Below are 21,474 nucleotides of genomic sequence, written 5' to 3'. Positions count from 1 at the left end.
GCCCACAACCTGACGATACACAGGAGGCCTGCACGTCTTAGTGTAGTTTTAAGCTTTAATAACTTCAGAGGTATAAATGCTACAAACGGAAACCTCCAGATTAAGAGGCAACGGATGAGGGTTTTTTTTGCGGGGGGCTAGGTTTTTTTGGGGGAGGCTTTAACTGTTTCTTTTCTAAATTAATGTGTATTGCCTTTTTTTTTTTTCATGTTTGGCCACACTTCGAGGTTTGTGGGATCTTAGTTCCTGGACCAGGAATCAAACACGCACTCTTGGCAGTGAAAGGGCGGAGTCCTAACCACTGGACCACCAGGGAATTCCCTAACGTGTATTGCTTTAAAACAAGAAAAATTATTTTTAAAAGACTGGAGGGGGATTTCCCTGGTGGCGCAGTCGTTAAGAATCTGCCTGTCAATGCAGGGGACACGCGTTCAAGCTCTGCTCTGGGAAGATCCCACCTGCCGTGGAGCAACTAAGCCCGTGCACCACAACTACTGAGCCTGCACTCTAGAGCCCATAAGCCACAACTACTGAGCCCACGTGCCTAGAGCCCGTGCTCTGCAACAAGAGAAGCCACCGCAATGAGAAGCCCGCGCACTGAAACGAAGAGTATCCCCACTCGCCGCTACTAGAGAAAGCCCACGCGCAGCAACGAGGACCCAACGCAGCCAAAAAAAAAAAAAAAGACTGGAGACATGGGACAAGGATGTTAGAGCAGTGACCATAAAAATCACAAAACTGGAACCGCGTTCTGGAAAAACCACTGGATCGTACATTTTAAAGGGTGAAGTTTGGGCTTCCCTGGTGGCGCAGTGGTTGAGAGTCCGCCTGCCGATGCAGGGGACACAGATTCGTGCCCCGGTCCAGGAAAAATCCCACATGCCGCGGAGCGGCTGGGCCCGTGAGCCATGGCCGCTGAGCCTGCGCATCCGGAGCCTGTGCTCCGCAACGGGAGAGGCCACGACAGTGAAAGGCCCGCGTACCGCAAAAAAAAAAAAGGGTGAAGTTTGTAGCATGTGAATTATATCTCAACAAGGCTGTTATTAGGAACTGGAAGCACTTCAGTTGTCAGCTGGTAAATCGTCAACAAATTTTTTTGGTATTAGATCTTTATATGATCTTTCTATTTTTTGGCAAGTAACTTGGAATTAGATGCTATTGCTAAATCAAACCCCTGTTAATTCCAATCTACTTTATTTACGTGAACAAAGTTTCTTAACTTAAAATGAAAAACAGAACTAGAAGTGCTGTTGAGCTGTCTCATTCCAGCAACAGGTTCTATTCAACTGTGACTACATGAATTAACTGGGGGGAAAGCAGCCTATCCACTGACTTAAGAAATACATGTTCAATTTTTTTTTTTTTTTTTTTTTTTTAACTATTTATGTTTGTTATTTATAAAAACTGTAGGGACTTCCCTGGCGATCCAGTGGTTAAGAATCCGCCTTCCAATGCAGGGGACGTGGGTTCCATCCCTGGTCAGGGAACTAAGATCCCACATGCCGCAACTACTGAGGCCACACACCACAACAAAAGAGGCCGTGTGCCGCAACAAAGATCCCGACTGTCGCAACTGAGACCTGATGCAGCCAAATAAATAAAAATAAACATTAAAAAAAAAAAAACTGTAGTATTTGTGATGTTCTGACCAACTGGTTATTTGTAATGGCCACTCAAACCAGGAGAAAAATTCTCCCTTTTAAGATTCTAATTTCAATTTATGTACATATTTTGGTTGCATACAATATAGGGACCAATAAAAGACTTTCAAGCATAAAAAGTTGGAAACACCTCACATGCTCGATAAGGAAATGGTCCAACACACCGTGGCAGTGACAGGATGGAACCAAACATCAGGTAAAGGAGGGAGCGGGGTCTCCGAGTATCAGCACAGAGCAGGTGCAGAACCAACACAACTCAAACACGGAGGACGTGAAAACATATCACAACGCAGCCCCACAGCGCAGATGGTGGGACCCCAAACTTGGAGGAGGAAGAAACCAACGTGGGGAGGACATGCCTGAGTCCACAATATGAAAATGAAAAATGTAAACTGTGGACTCTGAATGGAGGGCATTCCCTATATTCCTCTCTGTATTTTCCTGTATGTTTTTAGATGCTCACACTTTTAAAATATTTATTTATTTATTTATTGGTTGTGTTGGGTCTTCATTGCTGCACGCGGGCTTTTCTAGTTGCGGGTAACAGGGGCTGCTCTTCATTGCGGTGCGCAGGCTTCTCATTGCAGTGGCTTCTCTTTGCTGTGGAGCACAGGCTCTAGGTGCGCAGGCTCCAGTAGTTGTGGCTCGCGGGCTCTAGAGTGCAGGCTCAGTAGTTGTGGTGCACGGGCTTAGTTGCTCCGTGGCATGTGGGATCTTCCTGGACCAGGGCTCGAACGTGTGTCCTCTGCATTGGCAGGCGGATTCTTAACCACGGCACCACCAGGGAAGCCCTAAGTGCTCACATTTTAACGAAAGGAACTTTTAAAGGAGGAATGTGCATCCTAGGGAACTGGCAGCAGCTCCCAGGTGTGTGCCTGTGTGTGTGTACAGATGTATCGTGCATACGTATATGTGTGGATAGGTGTGTGTATATCTAAATGTGTGTGGTGTGTGTGCATGCATCTGTCATGTACACATGTATACGGTGTACATGTGTTGTGTGCATGCATGTGCATCTGCGTGTGCACACTTTGGAACCAAGAGGAGCAGGCAGGGCTATGAAGAGGAGAGAGGGAAAGAGAAAGACAAGACAACCGAGGGGGAGAAACAAAAAGGAAGACCTGGAGATGGGAAGAGAAGAGAAACCACCCCCACAGCCCCAGGCTCTTCTTCCATGCCCCCGAGTCAGTGCCCCAGCCTGGGTTCCCCACAGAACCCATTGAGAAGGGATGGAACCTGCCCCCACTTTCCATGTGAGAAACTGAGGTCAGAGATCACCAAGCTAGTGATGGAGTCACAGCTCAAACCTGCCAACACCAAGCCTACCATGTGTCTTTTTAAAAATTTAATTATTTATTTATTCTTGGCTGCGCTGGGTCTTCGCAGCTGTGCACGGGCTTTCTTTAGTTGCGGCGAACGGGGGCTACTCTTTGCCACAGCGCGGTTTCTCATTACGGTAGCCTCTCCTGTTGCGGAGCATGGGCTCCAGGCGCAGGCCTTGATAGTTGTGGCTCGCGGGTCCAGAGCAGACACAGCAGTTGTGGTGCACGGGCCTAGGTGCTCTGCGGCACGTGGGATCCTCCCAGACCAGGGCTCGAACTGCGTCCCCCGCCCTGACAGGCGGACTCTTAACCACTGCACCACCAGGGAAGCCCCACCGTGTGTCTTAATCCCATGCTGGGCATCTCCCTGTAACACAGCACAGGGGACAGACAGGGGATGGCAGTCAGTGGTGTCACTGCCGGTCACACATAATGAGCCACGTGAGAAGGGAGTCTCAATTGTGAAATCCTTCCAGAGGGCCTGCCAGAGGACACGGGTCCTGATTTTGACCTAGAAGCCCCAGCTACCTGGCACAACCCACTCCAGTACTCCAGGGCCTCAGAGGAGCCATCCTCAAACTTTATGGCTAGTATGTGGGTTCCTCAAAAAATTAAAAATAGAACTGCAATATGATCTAGCCATCCCACTTCTGGGTATTTACCCAAAGGAAACAAAAACACTAATTCAGAAAGATACATGCATCCCAATGTTCACTGCGGCATTATTTATAATAGCCAAGGTATAGAGGCAACCTAAGTGTTGTCAATAGATGAATGGATAAAGAAGATGTGATATATATAGATAGATAGATAGATAGATATACATATAATGGAATAGTACTGGACCATAAATAAAATGCAATCTTGCAATTTGCAACAACATGAACGGACCTAGAGGGTATTATGCTAAGTGAAATGAGTCAGAGAAAGACAAATACCACATGAACTCACTGAAGTGTTGAATCTAAAACACAAAACCGAACAAACAAAACAAAACCAGACTCATAGATATAGAGAACAAACAGGTGGTTGGGAGAGGGAGGGGGCTGAGTGAAATAGGTGAAGAGGATTAAGAGGTACAAACCTCCAGTTATAAAATAAATAAATAAATAAATAAGTCATGGTGATGTAATGTACAGCATAAGGAATACAGTCAATAATATTGTAATAACTTTGTACAGGAACAGATGGTTACTAGACTTGTCATAATGTGTGCAAGTGTCAAATCACTATGTATCAACAGTACAAAACTAACATAACATTGTATATCGACTATCTATCTATATATTTATAAATACACATACTGCTTTCACCCATCTTATTTTTTTCTTTTCCATTATAGTTTATTACAAGATATTGAATATAGTTCCCTGTGTTATACAGTAGGACCTTGTTGTTATTCTATTTTATACACATTAGCTTGCATTTGCCAATTCCAAACTCCTGATTTATCCCCCGCCACCAATTTCCCCTTTGGTAACCATAAGTTTGCTTTCTATGTCTGTAAGTCTGTTTCTGTTTCATAGATAAGTTCATCTGTGTCATATTTTAGATTCCACATATTAGTGATAATTAGTATGTTTTTATACCTCACTTAGTATGATAATCTCTAGGTCCATCCATGTTGCTGCAAATGGCATTACTTCATTCTTTTTTATGGCTGAGTAATATTCCATTGTATGTATGTACCACACCTTCTTTATCCATTCATCTGTCAATAGACATTTAGGTTGCTTCCATGTCTTGGGTATTGTAAATAGTGCTGCTATGAACACTGGGGTGTATGTATCTTTTCAAATTAGAGTTTTCTCTGGATATATGCCCAGGAGTGGGATCACTGGATCATATGGCATCTCTATTTTTAGTTTTTTAAGGAACCTCCATACTGCTTTCCATAGTAGCTGGACCAATTTACATCCCCAGCAACAGTGCAGGAGGGCTCCCATTTCTCCACACCCACCTCCAGCATTTGTTATTTGTTACATCAACTATACTTTAATTTTTTTTTAATTATGGCTAAAACAAATCCATGTCTCTGTCCCCTCTCTGCTGTCGCAGCCAAGGGACACTCGGGCTCAGACAGCTCACCTCCTCTCTGCCCGTGGGATTCAGACTCTGCCCTACTTATGGGTGTCCCAGTGACCTGGATGACAAACAGATGAACAGCCACCAAAACAAAGACCAAGAGTGCCCTTCCCGGGAGGCTCCCAGCGTCCCCTCAACTGGCTGTTTTCCTTTACATAAGTCAGGCGTGGAAGGACAAGTCAGGTGCAAGGCAGACACATGTTCATCATCTTCCAGGATGAGGAAAATCAAGGCTGTTTCTGTGACGGCCTGTGGAGGTGGAGGCAGAGAGGTATTGCCCCTTCCTCACGGGCCACAGAGCGAGCCGAGCAGACTTCTGGGGTTCCTTTCTGCTTTGTGTGTTCCACTTTTACACGTCTAGCTGTGCACATGTGTGTGATGATCATCATTTACAACTGAAAATTGGAAACATTCTAGTTGCTTAAATGAACTAACCCTGCTAAAAGAGCCAGGTGCCAGGACACGCAAAGATCTCCCTGAGATCAGAGTCAAAAGGCAAAGTGTTGGTCAGCATAGAGAGCACAGATGGACTCTAGGGGAAAGAAAGGGTCAGGCAGGATCCACGCCAAACAGACAGGAATCTCCGAGGAGGCGGGGAGAGAGCGGGAACAGTAAACCATGCCCTCAATGTTCTCCCCAAGAACATTGGCTATGCACCCAGAGTTCTATTTTTTTTTAAATAAATTTATTTATTTATTATTTATTTTTATTTTTGGCTGCATTGGGTCTTCCTTACTGTGCATGGGCTTTTCTCTAGTTGTGGCGAGCAGGGGCTACTCTTCATTGCGGTGCACCGGCTTTTCATTGCAGTGGCTTCTCTTGTTGCAGAGCATGGGCTCTAGGTGCACAGGCTTCAGTAGTTGTGGCACATGGGCTCAGCAGTTGTGGTGCATGGGCTTAGTTTCTCCGCGGCATATGGGATCTTCCTGGACCAGGGCTCGAACCCCGTGTCCCCTGCATTGGCAGGTGGATTCTTAACCACTGTGCCACCAGGGAAGCCCTAGAGTTCTATTAAAACCTGAGTTTATCAAGAGACCAGAGTTTGGAACCCTGCTATAGAGTGAATGTTCGTATCTCCCAAAATTCACATGCTGAAACCTAAGCCCCAATGTGATGGTGTTAGGAGGTGGGGCCTTTGGGAGGTGATCCTGCCTGATTTACCCAAATCTCCCAACCTCTGAAACACCCACAACAGAAAGAAGCTGGGCAGGACAGGTGCCACCCAGCATTCCTGTGGGGACAGCCACCACTGCGACCACCACAGCCACAGGGCAGCTCCATGGCTTCATCAACTCCTGGTTTCCCCCAAGAGCTGAGTGAAGAGCCATCGTCAGAGGCGGAGCTCCTGCAGCAGGGCATCCTCAGACTAGACGCCGTTCCAGGTGGTCCCTTAAAATGCAAATGAGATATCTGCACACAACCCGGGACCCCTTCAGAGCTCCCACCCGCACCCCGACTCCTCAGGGGTTCACAGGCCTGAGCCCCTCACCTCCCACCTCCAGTCTCAGCAGCGGCCCACCTTCCTTCCAAGTCCTCCTTACACAGCAGTGCCTCTGGCCTCGAGGTCTCTGCGGGCTGATCCTCTGCCCACACTTTCACACCCCAACTGTCCTTGGCTCACCCCGTGCATTGCTCAGACCTCCATGTGCTCAGAGAGGCCTTTGCTCAGCACCCCCAGCATGCAGAACACGGAGGGACCCCCACACAGATGACCCTCACCTCTCCTCGACCCAGGAGCAGGACTGTGCATCTTGGAGATGGAATGCCCACATCCCCAGAAGCCCCACGAGGCCCAAGGGCCATCTGTCTCGGGAACATGGGATCCCAGTGCCCTTTCCAGCACAGTTTCAGGTAACCCAGGCTCCCCGCCTCACACTCCAGACACTCTGGACCAGGGACACTGATGTTATCCTCAAGGGCAAACATGCCTTGCTCAACCCACGGGCTAGGCTCCGGCTCATCACTCTGCAGACTCTTATTCTGCTCTGCGCTGCCCACCTCACTGCACCATCTCCCCGCCCTGTCCCGGATCCCAGAGCTCTCTCCATCCCCTCTGGCCCAGTGGGTTGCTCCTGCCTTGCAACTCCCCGGAGGCCTCCTGTGCCCTCCTGGCAGGCCTTTGCCCAACTCTCTGCGTGGTGTTGATCCCGACAAGCCCAGTAATCACTACCCTGGCCTGGACACAGCAGGAGCCCAATGAAGGTGGATGAATGACACCTTTATTCCTATGTGACAGTCATGGAAACTGAGGAACAGAGAGGTCAAGGAACTGCTCAAGCCACACTACCAGTGAGAGGTGGTGTCCTCATTGACAACACATGCTGACCCAGAGCTGCGTCCTCAACGACGCCAGCCCAGCCAGTGTTTTCAACCCACCAGGCAATTTTCCAATTCTCAGCCAACACTGCCCGGGTGGCCTACAAACTTAGTTCAATCCTGACACCATGTACCTGGACACAGTTGACACTGTCAGATCCCACAAGATAAGGGCTCAGCCGATATGACTGCAAACCCCTACCCCACTTCAGACGCCAATCACAAGTTCAGGTGATCGATCACCTATGCTTCTGACCCACCAGCTATAAATCAAAGGTTCCCAGGACCCCCTTCTCGGGTCCAATTAATTTTCTAGAGTGTCTCAGAGAACTCAGGAAAAGAGTTCATTTGCTAAATTATCAGTTTATTACAAAAGGATACAACTCAGGAACAGCTGGATGGAAGGGATGCACAGGGCAAGGCACGTGGGAAGGGCTGCGGAAATTCCATGCCCTCCGAGTGTGCCACCCTCCCAGCACCTCCACATTGTTCACCAACTGAGAAGCCTCCAAACCTGGCCCCTCTGAGTCTTTGTGGAGGCTTCATTACATAGATAAGACCGATTACATCATTGGTCACTGGCCATCATCTCAATCTCCAGCCCTCTTAAGCTCACGGCTGGCTCCACCGGCAACTAGCCCCCAAACTCAGGTGCTTTCCAAAAGTCACCTCATTAGTATAAACTCAGGTGTGGCTGAAAGGGATCTGTTAAGAATATCAAAAGACACCCATTTCACATTATCACTGATCCCTTAGGAAATTCCAAGGGTTTGAGGAGTTCTGTGCCAGAAACGGATGAAGACCAAATTTGTATTTCTTATCATAAATCACGATACCCCCGCTGGGTAAACCGTGATATGGACAAAGACACCCTAGGGCCCCCTTCTAAGAAACATAGGTGGCCCTGGAACCTGGGCACCGGATGTGGCTTCGCTCAGCTGCCTCCGTCATTCCCTCTTGCGTGGAGGGGAGTGGGGAAGGTGAGAAGTCTGGGAACAGTTCATTGATTCCACTGGCCAAAAATTCTTCTCATTTTACCACAGCACAGATATTCCGGGTTACCAGCTTCCTGACATCCGCTGCCACTAAGCCCCAGCTGGGCCTGAACAACAGGGAATCAGGATGTCACTGCCCTCAGAGGGGGCCGATCTCGGGGAAGCATCTCCAGGCCCATGAGATCACTCTGCCAGGTGAGAGACAGCCCCTTGGGCTAAGAGGCTGTTCCCAAACAGTCTAAGGAGACTGACACCCGGGGCCCACCCACCGTAATCACGCAGCTCAGCGATTCCCCTGGGTCGCGTTCACACATTGCACAGAATAGCTTCTCTGCTCCCCACACTCAGGCTGGGGGACTCAGTGCAGCCCCATTTGTAACACGAGGCCTCGGTGAACACCACGGGCTGCAGACTACAGACAGAGGGCTGCTGGGGATGCCCTAAGGATAAAAGGAGCCAATTATGCAAAGTAGCTTTACACAGGTGACAAGACACCTGATAAACCTCCCTGCCGTGTGAAAGGCTTACCAGAGCGACACAGCAAGTAAAAAGCTTGCACCTCCTCCTCGCCCATGGAGGGAAGAACAGTGAGCTGAGAACAGCTCTGACCAAGCAAGGACTCTGCTTTGCTGAGTTCCTGGAAGGGGCTGCAGCCGCCTCTTTTGGGGGGAGGGGTCCTCCCCAGCTTCACCCCTTTTCTGGACACAGCCTCCGCCACTGGTGGGCCCCAGCTGCCACCAGAACATGCAGCTCCTAGCCCCTGGACACGGCTGGTTGGCCGCAGCGAACACCAGACTGTGCTGGGCCATCCCTACATTCCCCTCCACCCCACCCCGGGAACTGGACCCAAGACCACGGGACTCGGTCCTTGAGGGCCTCCGGTGGGTGAAGTCAGCTCTGTGCCTGTCACAGCAGCATGACACTGAGGCCAGAGAGGACGGGGCTCTGTGTTCTGCTTCTCCTGGCTTCCGGTGCTTGGTTCCCCATCCTGGGTTCCAGAGACGCTACCCACCAGACTACAGTGCATTCCATTTCTGCCTAAGAGAGTTGGCATAAATGCCACAGACAGTCAATCTCCAAAGAATTCAAAATGTAATAAAAAGCACTTAGGGGCTTCCCTGGTGGCGCAGTGGTTGAGAGTCCGCCTAGGCCACAACAGTGAGAAGCCCGTGTACCCCAAAAAAAAAAAAAAAAAGCACTTAGAAAAGCACTCCTGCAAGTAAGTGAGACAAGAGAGACAATCCAATATTTTTTTTTAAAAATTGCAAAAGACCTCACAAAAAGAGGAAGAGAAATGAATGGCAATTTACACACAAAAAGGTGCCCAGCCTCACTGGTCATCAGGGGAAAAATAAATTAAAACTACCACAAGACATCCATGGCTAATATTTAAGAGAAAAGCAACAGAATTGAACAGACAGACAGACACACACACACACACACACACACACACACACACACACACACACACGACACCAGCCAGCACTGGTGAGAACACAGAGCCCCTGGAACTCACGCTCTGCTGATGGGAGCATGAACGGGCTCAACCCGCCACAACATTGTAAAAGCTGTGGACTCCGCACACGCGCACCCGAGGGTGCCAGACCCACTGCCAGGTATGAAAACAGACCCAAAGAGATGGGTATCTGGGATTGTCAAGACGAGACACAGAAAGTAGAGTGGTGGCTGCCAGGGGCTGGGGGAGAGGGCAATGGGAGTTACTGTTTAATGGGGACAGTTTCAGTTTCACCAGAGGAAGACTTATGGGGATGATGGTGCAGATGGCTACACAGCAGTGTAAATGTACTTAATGCCTCTGAACTGCACACTTAAAATGGGTAAAATGGTAATTGTTATGTGGAATTTACCACAATTACTTTTAAAAGTGAAAAAAATAAAATGGACCCAAAGAAATCAGACTCCTGGGAACCAAAGCCAGTCACAAGAGTGTCCACCCAGCATCATTCATGAGAGCCCAAACCGGAAACTCCCCGAGCGCCCTCCACGTGAGCTCGTGGACGAACACACGGTAGCGCCAGCAGACACTGGGATGTCATGCAGCAGAGACAGGAAACCGACTGCCGCCCCAATGACAGCGTCCACCCTCTCATCCCCCGACGTGCAGCCAAGAGCATCCACTTCTGTTTATACCAAGTTCAGAAACAGGCAAAAGTCACCTCCACTGGAGTCCAGAGGGGGCCTCCCAGGGAGGAGGGGGCAGAGATTGGGGAGGGGCACCGGGGGCTTTGGAGGCTGCTACTCTTCTATTCCTTCAACACGCCCACCCGGTGATGGTTCATCAAGTGGAAGCTCCTGACCTGTACGTCTCCTCAATATGTTACACTTTGGCTGTACATGTACATACGTGCATACACCACACATTTTCTACAGCACTGAACTGAATACAATTCCTTCTTTCGACTCCCCCCTAAAGCACTGTGGGCATCTGGTCACTCATGACTATCACAGGGGCAGGAGACCCAGGTAACAGAATGCGGCAGTTATCAGAACAGTGGACCCCCCCAGAAGGCCTGCTCTGCGGGTGCCGGGCCCCCAGAACCAAGCCAACGCCGAGTAGGATGAAAGGATGAGAAAATGGGTTATTTGCAAGCACTGCACACACAGGGGTGGACAGATGTTCCCGTGTCAGTCATTCCCAAGCCTCTACCTCCCCTCCCAGCTCGGAGAGAGCCGGCCGTGATTTCTGACAGCGAGTGGCCCCCCCATGCTGCTCCACACCACTGGCTTGTCTGCAAACAGCAGGGGCGCGGGCCAGGCGGCGGCTGGGCCTGGCTCCCCCAGCTCTGGGGAGCTGGGCAGACGCGGGGACAGTTGGCAGAACTGAACAAGTCCACTGTTATTCACTGAGCCTGAGTCCGACGCTGTGTGGGTGGCACGTGTGGCATCACTGCCCTGCGTTTTACAGGACAACACAGAAACGTGAGGCCTGATGGCTGTACCTGACCACACGGAAACACGCATGGGAAACGCCCACTGGACGTGGCCCCGTGCCAGTGTCTGGCCGCCGGCACCGGACTTGGGAGGCAAGGCAGGCAGCAGTGGTCACTGCCCACGGGGTCATCCAGGAAGTGCAGGACGTTCCCAGGAAACTGCCAGACCCCTGAAAAACACAGGCTCGGATGGACCAGGGCTTGGTCCCTCCCCGCCAGCTCCCGTGGACTCACACAGTCAGGACTGAAGGGGGCCCGGGAGCAAGCGACCAGCTCAAGGCCACAGGGCAAGTCACTGGCATGGGGCCGCTGGACTCTGAATCCAGTGCTCCGCCGTGGCTCTACAGGCGGGTGGGGGCAGAAGACCCCTCAAGGCAGGCTCACTCTCACGGTGCTGAGCTAAGCTCTGCCTGTGCCCACCCTGCTGGTGGAAGAGTGTGTTGTCAGCACAGCGAAGGCCACCTCAACCGTGAGGATGAAAACACACGCGCACACACCCCCCTTTGATGCTGGGCAGCTGGGCCCTCTGCACCACGACCGACCTCCTGGCACCAGAGGAAAGGCCTGCCAGCCAGCTGGCCAGCCTAACCAGCACAAGCCCGGCTTCTTCCACTGACCAACAGGAGAGTGCAGCAAAGCCCAGGAGCTGGGCGAAGGATGCAGGGACCTCCGGGTGCTCAAAACCCCGAGGGCAGGCGACACAGCAAACCTCAGCTCCAGTGGCCACAGGGCCCAAGTGCCCACCGCAGGCTTCTAAACCCAAGCAACTGGCTTCTCCTTCAGGGAGACAGGTCCTCAGATGCCACCCACCATGGCCAACTTAAAGGGTTTTTGTTTCTGCTGTTCTGCTGTTGTTGTTTTTACCTAAAATGTAACAACTGAAATTCCGAAAACACAGCTTATTTATACAGCTCTTACAATGACAAAATCCAAACCGAATTCATGTGAGCAGAAGCACAGAACTAGTTCTGCTATGTGAACGGGCACAGGTGGCACGATGCCGGCGATGATGGTGCAGGACTCTGAGCACGAAGATGAAACCCCCGTGTGCAGGTGGAGCCCTTTCCCCACACCCCACCCCTCTGCCACTGACCCTGGGGCTCGGAGCACAAGCTCACTGCCTAGGGACAGTGATGGGGCCCAGGGACCCGGAATGTCCCCAGTGACAGAGGACGCCCTCGGTGACACAAAAAGTCCTCCCTCGTCTTACAACACCTGCCTCGGTTCTTTCCTTCAGGCATCAATTATCCAGAGTCAGCAAGGCCCCACTTCAGAAAGGGCAAACCCAACACAGGCGGCAGTACTCATGAGCAGACGTCTCTAGACTGCCACCAGCACAAAAGTACACATCAAAGTCTCCTGGCACACACCTCAGGCCCCTTATCGCGTGGCAGCAGGCCCAGGAGTCCCCGGACCCCCGCCTGACACCCCAGGGGATGCAGCCCAGTCTGAGCAGCTTGTACACTAGGGAGAGGGGAGTTGTTTTCTGCAAGGCCTGCTGCACAAGCATTTATTAAACACCTACCGTGTGCAGGCCCAGGTGCTAGGAGACAAAATCAGCCTGATTTCTAGTTCCTCTGCCAAAGAGGACAAAAGTCTAGTGTCACGAGGACATGGCAAAGTTCCAGTGAGATAAAGGAGGTAAAAATGCTCTGAAAGTACATGCACTGATATATAAAAGGTTTAGGTCTGGGGCATAGTTCACCCCCACCTCCAGGGTTAGTGGATCACGTGGCTGACTGCCCCTCCTGATGCTTCTCTTGGGTGACCTGTCCCTACCATGACCTCCCTCAAACACCAGGGAAGGGCAGCCCACATGGCTTTAAGACACATGAGTAACAATAATAACGCAGGAGGAGGAACAACCAACCGTGGCAGCCAACAACAACGACCAGGCACTCCTGTGGGGACCTACTGTGCTCCAGGCTTCCGTCTGCAATCTTCTCTTTAAGAACTTGACCGAGGTGTCCTAATGCCTGCCGTGACCCTCGGCTGGGGACCAGCCAGCCGTGTGATTGGGGCAAGGGACTGCAGGGCAGTGGAGTGCAGAAATAAACTCTCACATTTATGGTCAGCTGATCTCTAATGAAGGTAAAAAGGCAATGTGACGGGAAAAGAATAGTCTCTTCATCAAATGATGTTGAAATAACTGACTATCCGTATGCAGAAAAAAACACAAAACCCTAAATCTTTACCTCAAACCATACATTAAAAAATTAACTCAAAATGGATCACAAGACTTAATGTATGAGCTAAAACCATAAAACTTCAAGAAAAAAAAATAGGAGAAAATCTTTGTGACCTTGAGGTAGGCAAAGATCTTTTAGATATAACTCCAAAAACATTAACCATCAAAAAAATTGATAAGAATTCCCTGGTGGTTCAGTGGTTAGGATCAAAAAAAAAAAAAAAAAAAGAAAAATGATAAATCAAACTTCACCAAAACTTAAAATTTTGCTCCTCAAAAGACACCATTAAGAAAATGAAAAGACAAACCACAGACTGCAAGAAAATATTTGCAAATCACAGAGCTGATAAATGAACTGTATCACTGTATCCAGAATCCATAAAGAACTCTTACAACTCAAAAAGACAATCCAAGTTTTAAAAAGTGAACAAGACTAAAAGAGCCAACCCCCCAACACACACACACACACACACACACACACACACACACACACACACACACACACACGATATACAACGGCCAATAAGCACATGAAAAGATGCTCAAGGGCTTCCCTGGTGGCGCAGTGGTTGAGAGTCTGCCTGCCGATGCAGGGGACACGGGCTCGTGCCCCGGTCCGGGAGGATCCCACGTGCCGCAGCCGCTGGGCCTGCGCGTCTGGAGCCTGTGCTCCGCGGCGGGAGAGGCCACAGCAGGGAGAGGCCCGTGTACCGCAAAAAAAAAAAAAAAAAAAAAAAAAAGATGTTCAACATCATCAGGAAAATGCAAATCAAAACCACAGTGAGATACCTCTTCACTCCCACTAGGATGACTATAATTAAAAAGGTAGGCAATAATAAGTGTTGACAAGGATGCTGAGAATTTGGAACCCACACACACTGCTGGTGGGAATAAATGTAAAATGGTGCAGCCATTATGGAAAACAGTCTGGCAGTTCCTCAAAAAGTTAAACACATGACCCAACAATTCCACTCCTAGGTGTATCTAAAGAGAACTGAGCACACCAAACAAATGTTCAGCAGCATTATTCATAATAGCCAAAAGGTGGAAACACCCCAAGTAAGTATTCGTTAACTGGTGAAAAGATAAACAAAATGTACTATAACCATACAGTAAAGTACAACATGGATGAACCTCAAAAACAATGCTAAGTGAAAGAAGCCAGAAACAAAAAAAGACTACATGCTGTACGATTCCAGTTATATGAAATGTCCAGAAAGGGCAAATTTTAACGACAGAAAGGAGATCAGTGATGGGGTAGGGGTGAGGGTGACAGCAGAGATTGCCTGCAAACAGGCACAAGGCAAGGAAACTCTGATGATGGAAATGTCTAAAACTGATTGTGGTGATGGCTGCACAATTCTATAAGTGTACTAAAATTCTCCAGATCATAGGTTTACAAAGGATGAGTTGTACGGCACACGATTGATACCTCAATAAAGCTGTTATGAGTAAAGTAAATAAATACAATAAAAACAAAGCAAATGCTGTTAAATTCAAGCTAGGTACTGTTGCAGGGCATGTTGAAAACTTCAAAGTAAAAGAAAATTGGACAGGGACTTCCCTGGTGGCACAGTGGTTAAGAATCCGCCTGCCAATGCAGGGGACACAGGTTCTAACCCTGGTCTGGGAAGATCCCACATGTCACGGAGCAACTGACCCCGTGCACCACAACTACTGAGCCTGCGCTCTAGAGCCCGCGAGCCACAACTACTAAAGCCTGCGTGCCTAGAGACCGTCCTCTGCAGCAAGAGAAGCCCGCGCACTGCAACGAAGAGTAGCCCCCACTCACTGCAACTAGAGAAAGCCCGCACGCAGCAACGAAGACCCAACGCAGCCAAATAAATAAATTAAATAAATAAATTTATTTAAAATAAAAATTGGACAGGAGATTTAAAAAGTCCTCACATACACACACACACACACACACACACACACAGAGGTAACCATGAGATGATGGATGTGTAAATAACCTTATTGTGATAATCATTTCCCGATATATACACATATCAAATCATTACACTGTACACCTTAAACTTACACAACGCTATATGTCAATTATATCTCAGTAAAGCTAGAAAAAAATTGGACAGTGTTACAGAGGTGTTAAAAAATACTAGCACCCAATGATTCTTTCTAATATAATCAACAAAATGGACAGAGACCTGAAAAGATAACAACTGTCTCATAAATTGATTGTACAGTCCATGGTCCCTAAAATCATCTCAACCCCCCTTCCGTCCCCAGTCCATGCTTGGGAACACATACTCAGGTACTGCTTAGGTTCCAGACTGCCTCCCGGAATAAGGTGGCCCGAGGGGCAGGAAGCAGAAAAGACAGCCTTTGGACTGGAGAGGCTGCGCACTCTAAGCACTGGCAGCGAAATCGAGGCGGCCCATGGTGTTCACCTGGGTGCCAGCCCCAATAGACTGTGGCTGACTCGGGTGTCCACAGAGCGGACCTGACTGATTAACAAGGTCTACCAAACAGAATCCAAAAGCAGTGCTGTTAGTGCCTTGTATTTGTGATTTTGTCCAAATGCCCAACTGAAGGGACATCAGGTTTGCTCTGGTCCCAGGTGACAGGAGGTACCACCTTAAACTTTTTGATATCTCTTCCAAGACACTGCTAACTGCTATTAGAGTCTAAGTTGTTCACTTAATTTATTTTTTGAGCCATTATAGCAGCTAACATTTTTCAAGGACCTCTTAGGCGCTAAGCACTGTTCTGAGCACTGTATGAGGATCAGCCCATTTTACAGATGCGGAAACCATGACCCAGGGGGCTAAGCAGCTTGCCTAAGATGACTCAGCCAAAGACGGGCTGTAAGAACATCCGAGATGGAAGAGGATGACTTCAAACAACTGCTCCATCAGATCTGGGGATGTCAGCCTCCAGGGGATCTCTATACCAGGCTGGGCTGCCCTGTCCTTGTGCCTGGGAAAAAGCAGGCGTGGATATCTCCCATGCCTAGTAGGGAACAGAGCCCTCTGCCCAGCTCTGACTGCATCCCCTCTGACTGCCCCGAACTGTGCTAGTCTCCACTCCCTTTATTTCTGGTGGTCCCAGACACTTGCCTTCTTTCACCTTCCAAAATGAGCGTGAAGCAGTTCTCAAACTTGAGTGGACATCTGACTCACCCTAGGAGTGGGTTTTAAATGCAGGTTCCTAGGCCACAGCAGACCCCAACAAGTCTGAGGCGGGGCCTGGGAAATGCATGTTAAACTAGCTTCCCCACTGTTGGAAGCAGGTGGTGCTGGACCATACTCAGAGGAAACCTGGCCCAGGGGATGCCCACAGGCCAACTGTGAGGCCTAGAAGACCACAAGATGGGATCAGATATTTCAGAAGCCAGGATCAGAAGCTCCAGTCTGAAAGTCTCCATGATGTCCAAATGCCCTGTCCTCTTTCTTCTCTCCTTTCCAGGCAAGTGACCAGACGAGGAGATGGAGCATGAGGAACCCAAACTAAAGTTCCAGGGCAGGCCACACTCCTCATCAGACGCAGAAAAAAACAGTGTGGATGGGTACAACTGGTCTGGTAGTCTGACTCATGGTCCTGTACCCAGATGAGCTTCCATCCAGCTCTGAGACCTTGGAAAAGTCACTTCCTCCCTGGGGCTCAGGTCTTTCAGCCACAAAAAAGGAGACTGGAGAACCGGGTAGGTCCCCTCCAACCATTCCCTGGTTGTCCAGCACGGCCTCCCAGCTCCTCTTCCACCGACAGTAATGCCTCCTTGGGCCCAGACCCCCTCCCACCCCCCACCCACCAAACACAAGCACCAGGTCACAGGAGAGCTAACCCTCTGTCCAGACGGGACGGATAGTGTCCAGAACCACTGGCCGGGTCTTCACAAGAAGCCACCAAAGAAAGGGAAAACCGGCGATGGAATGATGTCAATCCTTTTGACAATGACCACTTTGTAAGCACAAGCAAAGCATCGGGCACCGTGCTAAGCCCTCCCAAGCGTCGCGCCCCGGAACCTCACGCCGGCCCTGGGGGATCCCTATTGAGCAGACCCCAGTGTGCATACGAGGGAGCTGAGGCGCGCAGGAGTGAGTTGACTGATCCAAGGTCACCCAGCCGGGACGAGGCAGTCAGCGCCATACCGACCCACGCCCCGGGGTCCGGATGGAGGGCGCGTGGAGCTCCATGCAGGGAAGCTGCAGGAAGGGCCGCGGGCCGAGCAGAGCCCCCAGCCCACCCTCCGAGGAGGATCGTGAGCCCAGCCCCGCCGCCCCTGTCCGCCGCGGCCACTCACCGGATTTCGGGGGGTAGCGATAGGCCGAGTTCGCCTGGATGTCGATGTCCTCCACGCCCGCGATGCGGCGACTCAGGATGGAGCCCATGGTGCACGGCGGGCCGGGCCGAGTATGGGATGGGGTCGGCGGCGGCGCCGGAGGCGTCCTCACGCGGACATAGCCGGGACCAGGCCGCACGGACGCTCGCCCACGGCCGCGGGCGCTCGGCCTCCGAGCCCCCCCCCCCGGCTCGGCCCGGGACCAGACGCCACGGCAGCCCTCCGCCCCCCGGGCCCGAGGCACCTCGGGAAATGGAGTCCCCTCGCCGCCGAGGGTGCCCGGCGGCGGCGCGGGATACCCACCTAGGAACTACATTTCCCAGGAAGCTCCTCGCCCGGACTCGCTGAAGTTGTTGACAAACGGTCCGGGACAAACCAAATGGACCTGAGTCCAGAGGGGAGGAACCATCAACCACACTGCAAACTATCCTTCCCTTTGCATTCCAAGCACAAGACTAACATTGTAACTCTTTAGACTTTTAATAATCTGTTCATACATAGGTCTTGCTAGGAACCAACGCCTTCCATTTACTCCCTCTCTGAAATATCTCCCGGAGCATGGTTCTCCCCACTTCCCTGGGTTTAATCTCCTGGCCCGGCCAGCAGAGGGCAGACCCTTACCTGCCACCCGCAAAGAGCTGGGATGGAACCCAAGATTACCTGGAGCGGTGCACACAGGGGAAGGGAAGCACCTTTTCCAGAACTCTAGGCATCTCTCTGGCTCCACGTCCAGAATAATTCTTTGAAGACATAATTTTAAAGTCCCCCGTGGAGGCAGTAGACCTCTCCCCATTTTACATATAGGGAAACTGAGGCACAAAGAAGGGAGGGGGCCACACATAAGGGTGCTCAAATTTACAAGAATCAGGGTTAGAGTTAAAGGCTCTTCGCAGATTACAATGTACTTTCTTGGCTTTGTGACTCACACAAAACTCTGTAAGGCCAAGTGAGGATCTGTTTCTACCTACTTTTCACTTGAGAAACAGCAGTTCTGAGGAAGAAAGTGACTTCCCAAGACAAGCCTGTCTATCCAGAAAGGAGCTAGGGAGGGCAGAGGCTGTCTAAGAGTCTCAGATGGTAAATTTACCACAGTCCACATTAAAGTGAGTCCTACACCTTTCCAGACACCAGAACCCAGAATACAACCTTCCTATTTTCAGGGGACCTGGGAAGCCAAAAGTAATAAAAGAAGTGAGGGACTTATGTGATTATAAGGGAGAGTCCAGGTCTTGGAGCCTGATTTAACCTCTCTGCCCTGCAACCAAGATCCCCATTTACTGAGCACCTACTATGTGCCAGACATTGGTGTTGAAGGCTATGCACATATTCTCTCTTTTAATTCTCTGTTGTAGGTTCTATTTTCATTCCCAATTTACAGAAGAGGAAAGAGGCCAGGAGAAGTGAAGTACCCCACTCAGCTTGCATAGTAGATAAGTGGTAATAAAGCTGGAATTTGAACCAGGCCACTCCTCTTAATGCCACACTCCCCTGCCACCCCCAGCCCCTACCACCCCAGAGACAGGAATGCTCCAGTGCGAGATTCCCTGTCTCTTGCTCCCAGATGGGCCTGAAGACATCCCCACCCCATGTGACCTTTCTTCCCTTACTTTAAATTTCTTTCTGTTGAATCACATAACACTGTTGAATCATACATACACAAATAGGTATACCAACACAGCATTCAATTTATCAGTCTCCCTGCTTGTGGGGAGGGAAGGAGAGTACTGAGGGCCCAGATGTTCCCACTGAAAAATAACCCTAAGAGCATGTCCTCCCTACAGATAGTGGGCCAGGGCAGTCACTTCCATGGGCTGATGTTTGATCAATTAAACATTCCTCTTAATAGAGCTTTGGACTTCGGGTATATTTTTCTGTGCTTATCCATGCCCCGGTGGGAGACAGGCCCTTTTTGATTTGATACTGGTTCTACTATCAACATCGTCGCTGGTTCACTTATTTATTCAACAAATATTTATCATACAGCTACTATGTGAAAAGCAATGAGACAGGCAAAGAGCCAGGAAATAGAGATTAAATGGTGAAACCACCAGATATGAAACATCTAGTGAGGAAACAGACACTACAGGCGAACAAGTGTATAAATACAAAATGTGGTGGGTGCTATAAGGGAATGGACTGAGGTGCAGTGAAATACTAGGAGAGAACTACTATTCATAGGGAAATCAGGGAAGGCTTATCTGAGGAAGTGACATTTAAGCTAGGACTTGAAATACAAGTAAGAGCCAAGCAGGCAAATGCTGAGGGAGTAGGCAGCCCAGGTTCCAGGCAGGGAGAGCAGCATGTGCAAAGGCCCTGAGGAGCTGAGTAAGATCAATGAGCTCAAAGGCCAGTGTGGCTAGAATCAAGTAGGCAGGAGAGTTCAGGAACAGAGGTCAGGAGTGAGGCAGTGGCCAGATCTCAAGGCCCCTCAGTCAGCCAGTATCGGGTCCTTTGAAACATGAAGAAAGACCCTAGGCATACTTCATGGCTAGTATGAATCCCTCAAGTCGACTTCTCAAGCCTTCTGAGGGGGCAGGATCCCTGCCTCTTCATTCTTGTGCTCCCAGAGCCAGGCACCCAGTGGATGTCTGATAAACACATCTGTGGAGTGATTGAAGGAATGGAGGTGGAGAGGAGCCCGGGGTCCTGGGCCTACCATCAACTGGCTATGCCAACTTTGCCAAGGTCCTCAACCTCCCTGGACCTCAGGTTAAGATGAAGGCATTGCCATAAATTCCTTTTATACCTCCATCCCCCACCCCCCATCTACTGGCCCCAGCTGTCGGGCCCCATCCGAGCCTGCTAAGAAATCCAAAGTCCACTCTCTAGCCAGGCTGATCCTGGCTGAAAACAAGGTTGTTTTTTCCTTCCCGCTGCCCCTGGGAAAACAAGCTGGCTGGGGGTCCATAGGGGCCAGAGGGGTGACCTTTGCTCCTGCTAGCCCCACCTGCCCCACCCAGCCAGCCAGCTGGCCTGGAAGAGCTCCTTCTGGGCTGAGCAAGTCTAGGCAGGTAACTGAGTGGTGCCCAGATGAGAGTGAGGGAAGGGGTGAAGGTACTTCCTGTCTCCCTAAGCAAGAAAAGTCCCCAGTGGTCCCTGCCAGGACAGTGCCCACCCTCCTTGGCCAGAAACACACCCTGCTGGCCCACTGGGTGCCTACTCTTCTCCACTGGCTCTGAACACTGTCAAGAGTGTAAGGAAGTTTGGATTCCAGCCTCAGTTTCCTTATCTGTAAAATGGGGCTTGGGTTCCCTACAGTGGTCCAGATGGAGGCAAAGAGGTGAGTGCTAAAATGGTGCTCTGAGCACCACAGGCATTAATCCCCCAGAGCAGTCCTGGGAGAGTTCTAAGCTGCTACCTTGGGTTCTACAAATGAAGGAACTAAAACTCAGGGCCAGAGAACCTTGTCCCAACATCAGAGTCATTAAGTGGCAGAGTCAAGACTGACACCCAGGTCTGTCTGGCTCCAGAACCTGCTCACCTTGCACCATACCATGTTGCTGTCCCAGTAGTAATAGTGATAGAGGTAATGACATTCAGAACTGCCCACCCCGTGCTGTGCTAAGCACTTTGTCCACATTAATTCACACTTATGATGCTTTGTGAAGGTGAAGGGCCATTTTTAATAAGAGCAGAACTCTCCTGGCACCATCAAG

General features: G+C 50.2%; 1 protein-coding gene across 4 annotated transcripts in view; it reads right to left on the bottom strand.

The window, feature by feature from the left end:
* The window catches only part of MGRN1 (mahogunin ring finger 1), a 53,600-nt gene extending 35,569 nt beyond the window's left edge, over nt 1-18,031 (bottom strand). For all 4 annotated transcript variants that reach the window (XM_024759430.1, XM_024759431.1, XM_024759432.1 and 1 more), the window contains exon 1: nt 17,780-18,031. In XM_024759430.1, the coding sequence (XP_024615198.1) occupies nt 17,780-17,867 (88 nt within the window). In that variant the 5' untranslated portion in view covers nt 17,868-18,031. The remainder of the gene's footprint in view (nt 1-17,779) is intronic.
* Nucleotides 18,032-21,474: the final 3,443 nt, after the last annotated feature.

Source organism: Neophocaena asiaeorientalis, unplaced genomic scaffold, assembly GCF_003031525.2.
Source record: "Neophocaena asiaeorientalis asiaeorientalis breed wild unplaced genomic scaffold, Neophocaena_asiaeorientalis_V1.1 scaffold254, whole genome shotgun sequence".
Lineage (NCBI taxonomy): Eukaryota > Metazoa > Chordata > Mammalia > Artiodactyla > Phocoenidae > Neophocaena > Neophocaena asiaeorientalis.
The sequence above is the reverse complement of the archived record's forward strand: the minus strand, read 5'-3'. Positions and strand labels throughout refer to the sequence as shown.